This window comes from Amblyomma mixtum, chromosome 6 (genome assembly GCF_055824585.1).
Source record: "Amblyomma mixtum isolate Tamu chromosome 6, ASM5582458v1, whole genome shotgun sequence".
NCBI lineage: Eukaryota > Metazoa > Arthropoda > Arachnida > Ixodida > Ixodidae > Amblyomma > Amblyomma mixtum.
Genome location: NC_143017.1, coordinates 113,366,337 through 113,375,409, shown reverse-complemented (window position 1 = coordinate 113,375,409; position 9,073 = coordinate 113,366,337). Strand labels below are relative to the sequence as shown.

At 43.0% G+C, this 9,073-nt stretch overlaps 1 protein-coding gene across 1 annotated transcript; it reads left to right on the top strand.

The window, feature by feature from the left end:
• LOC149340070 (uncharacterized) lies at window positions 1-8,501 on the top strand. Its single transcript, XM_089550642.1, has 5 exons — window positions 1-102; window positions 1,794-1,966; window positions 3,715-3,773; window positions 6,103-6,168; window positions 8,242-8,501. Exons 1-5 carry the CDS (start codon window positions 1-3, stop codon window positions 8,499-8,501), a joined length of 660 nt encoding a protein of 219 aa, XP_089406768.1.
• The last annotated feature ends 572 nt before the right edge of the window (window positions 8,502-9,073 follow it).

Sequence of the window (9,073 nt, the reverse complement as noted above, 5' to 3'; positions counted from 1 at the left end):
ATGACTAGGAGAAAGTTGGAGCCGCTGTCCTTGCTTCGTGCTGTCTTTGCCATCCTCACGCTCTCGGCTGTGGAGGCGAGCTACACCAAAGCATTTTATGAGGTGAGTACTATACTAATTTTGGTGTCCCATCAGGCTTGTATTAACCGGGATTTAGTCTTGAACACTTCGTGAAGGGACACATAAAAAAAATGGAGGGTACACTTACGCTCCCCCTTAAAGGTATTACGCGATGGTGTTAATGGATTGATTCGCATAATCTGTGACTCTCGACATTCCATTCATAGGTCCCTGAGAGTCATCATACAACTCGGGGCGCAGTGGTGCCGCGGTTAAGCGATGCGCCACTGCCTTGCAATGGTAGGAGCTGCCAGTGGTGGGGCTTATAAGACCCACGTCCCTCTTCCGGAGCAACATCGCGTGGCTAATCATTAATTTAACGGCCACCTGCGACTGCAGTCAGCTCGCTCACAATCAAGTCGGAAGGCTGTGACGATGCCACAAGGTCACGTGACCCAGCTGGGACACCTAGGTTGTCGAAGCGGCAGGTTGTTCCGACCGCTGGCCGCCGACGCCGGACAATTTTTTACGACATGGGAGCGCTTCTGCTTGCTTCTTGTGAATTAATTGTTTTTTTGAGGAACAAAAATGGCGCAGTAATTGTCTCACATCTCGATGGACACCCGAACCGCCCCGTAAGGGAAGGGAGGAAAGTGGTAGTGAAAGAAGAAAGAGAGAAAGGGGAGCCGTAGGGGAAGGCTCTAGTATAATTTCGGCCACCTGGGGATATTTAAAGCATTGTTATAAAAAACTGTGTAAATAGTTAAATGAAACACCGTGTATATAACTTGCCTTCAGGCGGCACTACCTTCAGAGAATTTTTTTACTTGAAGACGGGCAAGCAGAGGGCGCTTTTCAAAGGTTTGCGGTAGGAACAAATGCACACAGCTCCAGGCCCATGACTAAAATCATTCTGTTAAGTTGATGATGAGATTGACGGATGAAGTGCTTTAACTTTTAAATTCTTTCTTTTGTTGCTGTTACGGTACGTGAATTCGCATATCTACCAAATGGCTTAAAGGCCTTTGTTTCTTATGCGAATATTTTCTGCCCTACAGATTAATTGAGTTGGCCAATGCGGAGTGTTCACCATATATTTCAATTAACTGAGAATGTCCTCGGTTTCTCTCAGATGAGGGCACTGTAAAGTACGGTGTACATATTTTTATTTTTCACTTTATTTTTGTTTTTATTATTTATTTGTTTTTGATGAGCTGGGGATATTTAAAGCATTGTTATAAAAAACTGTGTAAATAGTTAAATGAAACACCGTGTATATAACTTGCCTTCAGGCGGCACTACCTGCATAGAATTTTTTTACTTGAAGACGGGCAAGCAGAGGGCGCTTTTCAAAGGTTTGCGGTAGGAACAAATGCACACAGCTCCAGGCCCATGACTAAAATCATTCTGTAAATTGATGATGAGATTGACGGATGAAGTGCTTTACCTTTTAAATTCTTTCTTTTGTTGCTGTTACGGTACGTGAATTCGCATATCTACCAAATGGCTTAAAGGCCTTTGTTTCTTATGCGAATATTTTCTGCCCTACAGATTAATTGAGTTGGCCAATGCGGAGTGTTCACCACATATTTCAATTAACTGAGAATATCCTCGGTTTCTCTCAGATGAGGGCACTGTAAAGTACGATGTACATATTTTTATTTTTCACTTTATTTTTGTTTTTATTATTTATTTGTTTTTGATGAGCTTGAGGTCATCCCCGCCCCCTGTAGCTGGTGCAGCGGCAGCCGTTGATGACGTACGAGTGCTACCGGACGGGAGTAACAATTGAACCGGAGAACGCCGTCAATTTCGCCATCCTATGGGACGGCACCAAGCCGAAGAACAACAAGGTATTCGGCACCAGGTGGTATGAAACACGGGGGAAGTTTGACAGCTATGTGAAGTGAGTACACGCTTGGAGTCCGCCGGTATAGGAAATACACTAATGTTCTCGTTGAATGCGGTAGACTCCAGCGGGAACAAATAACTGCAGAATCCGGTGAAAATGTTTTCTCGTATTGTCATAACGATAGGTTTTTGGTGTTCTGTAGCATTCTTTTGTAGTAGTGTATGTTTTTTCTGCAATACTTTTCTGTAGTATTTAGTGGTTTTCTACAATAACTGCAAAAGTTGTCTCCTTGAAGCAAATATTTCTGTTCTTAATAAAAGTTCATGGGTAGATATATTGCCGAAAACCTGTAGGGGAGACACAAAATATTCTGCTGTGCTTTTCGATTGGAAAATAATGGGCTGTGACATACACAAACGCATTACCAATACTGCTATGAACAGGGTAAGACGTAGAAGTATTATCATTTCACTCGTGAATAACTTTAAAAGAACAATGTTGCTACCACGCCCATCGTGATTTATGTTCAGGAAACGGAGTAGAGCCGGTGCTTAGAGTAGCACTTAGCAACATCAAGTAAAACTGACTGTGCGCAGAGCGCTACATAAGGCCAGGTGGCTCAGAAAAAAGAATGCGAAAGCAGTTTTTCTGCTCGTAAAGGAGCCGCCGGAACTTAATTGGGTGCATTTTGATGGACATGCCGTTTAAGGCATTACATAGGCCGCATATTGCGCTGATAGTGCACGCAGACTAGACTGGCTTACAGGCTGTGCGTGTGCACTTTTAAGCAATACTTCTTGCGAACGATTACGGAGAAGCGCTGCTAGTTAGTGTGGGTGCCATTAGCTGCTGCGCGGCGATGGGCACCAAAAACCGTAATAACTCTTCGGTTCGAGTGCAAACATTGTATAAATCAGATTCAGCAATCCGCAGGAAGATTAGGCCCTCAGTGTTACCGTGTTCGCGCACTACTTTACCTGAGGGTTTCGTTATCCCTCGATAACGAATAAAAATAATCCTATTCAACTACTCCGCGTTTGCTGTTGGCAGCCTACACATGCTGCAAGTTACTGATGCTCAAAAAAGCTGGGCATGCAGTAGTAACTATGTCCAGTCTTATGTACTACCACATGCTTGGCATGGTATCCACGCCACGCATCCAGACCGTGGGTGATTGGTTTCTTCGACCCATGACAATGAGCCTGGAAATCATGGTTGAAAAATTTGAACCCTTACTGACACTGCGGAGAAACGAGAGAGGCATTCTTGCTAAAGGTAGTATAGTGCTGTTACGCCTCGATGCGTGATGACCAATGTTTGCAGACGGACACGCCTAAAGTTCCTTCTTTCCAAACGCTAGGTCTAGCATATTATAGATGAGATAAATCATTCTATACCATCTTTCATAAAACCGCGAGCGTAAGAAGCCTGTCATATGAGATAATAAATATTGCGATCGTAGCACATGAACACAACGTACTTTCACGACAAGTTGCTGTGGTAACCAAGCCATTATGAAGCATGAGGTGTGATTGTCTAGAAAATTATGTAAATAGCATTTCTCAAAGGCTTAAATGACCACCCATAACAAATCAGTATTCTGGCATTGCGCATTCGATACACATGTAAGATGTTGGAAGCCGCATCCGTCGTACCTTGTGAGTGTTGTGTAGCTCCAAGTAAGATATTGTGCAATACCCATTCTTTACGTACTCATGTTCCAAGTAAATCTGCAGTGTGCTTTGTAGTACGGAATTCATTCCTCATGAAGCAACTAAAACCTTAACATTTGTGTCTTGTAGAGGAAACCTTACCACGGAGTACGACCCAACATCGGGGGTTGGAAAACTATTGAACAGTGGTAAGCTTCCTGTCACCTATTCTTAGCGCATTTGTCTCAGGTGATTATTTAGTTGACGGTAATGCTACACCATGGCAACTAAAATAAAGATTCGCATGTAAGTGTTACATTACATCGCAAGTAGTTGGACTGATATACCGAAACAAAAGTATACTACCCTGTAATGTAATGATGTTACTGTATAAAGCATTATTTCGTTCAAGACTTAACTACTGCCATTTAGTTTGGGCCTCTACAAAACAAGGAAATCTTCATAAAATTCATATTCTGCAAAAAAGGTTCCTACGTACTGTTGTAAACGTTCCTACGTGCTATCCCTCTGAAACCTTATTTTTGCAGTATATAATGTATTACCTGTTACTAAGACATATGACTATCGCCTCAGCAAACAATATAAAAACGAGGTGAACAATAATACGTGTTTTTTAAGCCACCTAGCAAACCTAAACACTCACTCCACTACATATAACAGGCGAAAGTTTGAGTGATGGCAAGTTCACACGTGCAGGACTACGTATGGTTTCCAAATGCTAAAAAACCGGCTTCCAAGATTGTTAAACGCACTGAATAAGGACAATATAGAACCCGAGAACATTACTGTCAAGAAACTTCGTGATCACTTTGGTAATTAAAAAAAAAAACTTAATATCGCTAGTTCTCTGGTTGTAGTTTCATTTCCGGCGATAAACGCTTGTCGGAATTTTATGCTCTCTTTCCTTATGATGCTTTGTATAGGTTATTTGTTTCAATGTAATAACTTTTGTTTTGTTGATTGTGAATGCTGACTTTTATTTTTTTTTTTCCGATGTATGGTGGAATCTCAATGCATGTAACTTGTAGTTCTAGACCTGAATTGCGGTTTGCTGAAACGTTGAATGCCGTCGTTTTATGTTTTTTCCCCTCTCTCTGCTCAAAATAACTAGTGCGAATTTCTGTGTTTAGTTATATATTTTGCTGACCACTGTGAGATGTTGCCAGTGCGGGGAGAGAGAGAGACTCTTTAATGAAATACAGAGAATTTAGCCGGCGTTTCAATATCGCTGGCATGCTACTCTGCGTAGGGAGGGGATTTTGGGAGATAAAGACAGAAGGAGAGCAGCGTGGAAGTGGTAAAAGAAAAAAAAAACGAAGATAAAATGCGGCCATGAAATGGGTACTAAGGATGCAATGGCGAGTATTGATGTAACCTATGGAATGATGGAGTGCATAGTCCGACAAATGGGCTGACGAAGTTCACTGCATGAAGAATGCATGAAGGTAACGCGCAAGTGAATTTAGAGCTTATCGAGATGTCCAATGTCTTTTAAATATGTAAAAAGAAAATTCATTGCAAGTCTCTCCTGTGGTCTTGTCAAGCTGCCATTGTGACAGCTTTTTCCGCAGGCCTCCGGCATCTAGTATGCCTAATGTGAATAAAGTTATTATTATTACATCATTGAGTAATACACTCTTGACGCATTCCCTGAAGGGTCGCTTTTTAGAAATTGCTTTATTTCTTTGCCGGTTCGTAATGCTGCGTGGAGTAAATACAGAATATAGAGACCTAGTCTGGAGTTTAATGACAGAGAAAAATGTATCAGTTAGCTATAATGCATTTGAAGAAAGCAAAATGATCGGCGCGTCACGCATTCTTCCTGAAAATTGCTGTCTTTTATGAAGACAATAAAACATCCGTTGCTAGATAATTTATTGCACTTGCTATTGGGCTTTAAAACAGCTTACTGGTAAGCAGCTAAACTAAAAAAACTAGCCCTCATGTAATTCGCTCAGGTATGGGACGAGCCACGCTTACGAGAGCCTAAGTGAATACAATTAACTGCCGAGCTACTTCATAAAGTTCCTGCCTGTTGGCAGTACTTTGATGTATATTTATTTCTTCAGTCACTCTTTTCACGCATTTTGAGTCGATGGCTGAATATATTAGGCTGAACCAAGAAAGAATATGGCGCCGCTGGCTTAATTGTCGCGTGGAAGAACGGGTATAATTAACGGATCTTGCATATACTGCAGCAAAGATTTATTCTCGGCCAATATTTTGGGAACACTAGGGGTGTACTCATGCTTGTGCTAGTTTCTTGACAAAAAATTGCTGTAAATATTAAGGTGATCATGGAGCCATAGATCTGTAAAAAATGCGGAAAACTTTTCATCACCATTTTTCCATAGTAGAACTAGACAAAACGTTTAAGCTACGTGCGAGGAAGAAAAAAAAATAGAAAAGAAGAAAACTACGAACTATATGAAACGCTGCGTTATTGAATACCTATAGAAAGGATCAAGTGCTTTTTCGTGCTATTTGTTTGACGGCATTTATTGTTCAACATTGCAGACCTGCCAGAAAATTTGGAAATCTTATTGCCACCATACAACGGTGAAGCTTATTACCTGAAGCTCAGTAAGTAAACTTCGATGAGAGTCTACTTGAATACTGACCCATGGGAATATAGTGAATATTCATCATTTTCTTGCCTATTACGAAATACTGAAAATTACCCGACTGAGATCAGCAAGCAGTATGTGCCCAATGCAAGGACAACACGTGGTTCACTCTAACTGAGCTGAACATCGAGTTTCTGCGAAACATGTGGACAGCAATAATGTACTAGTAAAGAAGGAGAATATTTTAATCAGCAACTGCTCTGTTTTCATGTGTAACTTATGTGTGAGAGAAATAACCACGCTAAATATTGGCTTTCAAGTTTAGTCAGTGCGCAGAAAAGCGTTCTCGAATTATTTAGTTACGCATGGTGAAGCCACACCCTAGTTCTAATCTCGCAATGTTCTACACATCTTAACCTGTAGCTTATACAATGCATGCAAATCCTCCTGATTACTGAGGTCAGTCCTAAACATCCTGGTCGGTGTTTAATGCATGCAAACTTAGTGCACTAGACAACCAACAGATCAGGACCATGGAAATAAAACTACCCTCTTTCAATCGCACTATATTTTATTCCTTTCGAATTCTGCCCTTCACTCAAACGGGGCCACACCGCCGCTATCGCTGAAACGCGTCGATGGCTATGGCGGACAAAAATAATCGATAGAAAGTATGAGGGGGCGCAGTAAAAGGGCGATTCTATTTTGATCATTTTCCTCATATCGCTAAAATCTCATGAAACGTTATATCCCGGTTGTCGCTTGAAGGGGGCAGTGTGCGCGATAGACGATAAAAATGGAGTTGAATGTAAAAAAAAATGGCATTATTGTTTGCACACTAACATCATGTCTGGAAACATAGGGCTCCTCGCGGACTCCGGAGGCGGCAGGGGTATTGCCTGCGCCATCGTCTGCTACTGTGCACGGGTCGCATATCGCGCCATTTGAATACTGCCTTCTTGTAGGGCTGTCTAGGCTGTCTTTTTTGAACGACAGTACATGTGAGCAAGTGTAGCGCATGAGGCAGCATGTCGAACTGCGCGATAAGCTTGTGCGATTCCTTGATGCAGCCAGCTGATTAAGCGCCGTGAAGCACCCCCTTTGACAAAAGTAACCGAGCAACAGGTTTTTGCTTCTCAACCGTATAACGGAGCCTTTACAGCAGCCCTAAAGACCGAACGGTGCCATAGTGTAAGGGCAAGGTCTCACCTTTCTTTACACAGAATACGAGCTTAAGGGCTGTGATGAGTGCTTCGCCACGCGGCTAAGAAACAAACCACCTGTGCCGGGTTACTTTTGGCAAGGACTGTACGTACAGCCTCTCAACACACATTGCTGTTGCTACACATTTATCGGGATGTTCTAAAAGAGGCAACCGCTTCGAATTGACATTTCATACTTTTTAATACTCTTCTTCAAAGCACATGCCGGCGGCTAACGAACGGGCCTCATCTGAAATAAGATTTTTTTTTAATTTTGTTCGCATCGATGTCTATAGGCCGCACTTTCGCCCGGTAGCCCCATGCAGAGCTAACTCCGGCGCGTACATTTTGAGGTGTTTTAAAAGTACATTGGCTATGAAATGACATTTCATACTTACACCTTCTGACCTGGGGAGTTGGTCGGCTTTTGGTAAGGGAAGGACGACCTCATATGTGCGCTGTGACACCAGAGAACTGCATCACAAACTTTTGTTTAAATGCATTTCTTTGGGTCCTACCCCACTTTCTTATCCCCACCCGGCGACAGCAGCGACAGCTTCACTTGATTGCCTCAGAGATCGGTGTTCATCAATACCTGCCCGGATGCTGAACATTTCATGCATTGAATAGTCTTATTAATGCAGTGGTTCAGACTTCTAGGCGGTGAAGGCAACAGCTACATTCATCGGGGAAAACTCGACACGCGTGCCCTCTCGCGTACTGTTGCATCCACGCTGTGCACCTTATAGTTGACGAGCCTAGTGCAATGCACATGGCACTCGACGTACGTTGACAACGGCTAACACGTTTTCGGCGTTATTTTTGTTTCTTTTACTTGTGCCGCTGCACGACTCCCAAATCATGCGCGCGGGTTTTCACTCTTCCAGCACTCCCGTCTCAGAATAACCGCGTGGTATACAAGATTTACGACACCTCGGGGCTGTGCATCAATGCAGCCACGCTACTTTTCAAGACGTGCTACGACTGCGACGACGACTGCCCGTCCGGCGGCACAAACTGCAAGAACGGGGGAGGAGTATCGCAGAGCAGACCTCGCCAGAAATTGGGCTGCCCCCAGATGCAGTTCACCCGCTACCCGCAGCCCGAGCCGTTCCCTCTTTGCGCTGACTATCGGTCTTGCACATAAAGGCACAAGAGTGCCTTTCTAGGCAGTCTGCAACCTCATTATATGAAATAAAGTGTAGTACGACGCTTAATTGTTTTCGCTTGTAATTAATATTAGTCACACCTAAAAGTGTTTTCAGTTAGAAGTAACGCAGCGCTTTTTTTTTCGGACAGGCGCAAAAAGAGATGTAATGTGTTAATCTGTGTTGCGTGGCTTCGTCTGTCTTCCCGTCAAAAATAGCGCTAACTTTCTTCGTATTGGAAACATGCTTATTGGAAACTTTGGGATGTAGGCCTAAGTGGTGTAGGCCTCGTCTGGAGGCAAGCTATGTATGCCTTCTTTAGCCTCTGCTCTTGATCATATTGTATTATATGGCCAAATAAACACAATTGTACATCTAACTAGGCGCACAGGCTGTTTTCCAGACTTTTTTCAAAGGCAGTCATCAGCCATTTGCAGAATTGCTTGACCGCAGCAGATGAAAGGCACATTCACGTGTAGCGCAAGCGTGTCATGAACAGACATAGGCACTATCACGACGGCGAGCACTCATGAGGGTGCCTAACCCTCACTCATGTTGGCTTCACACGCAG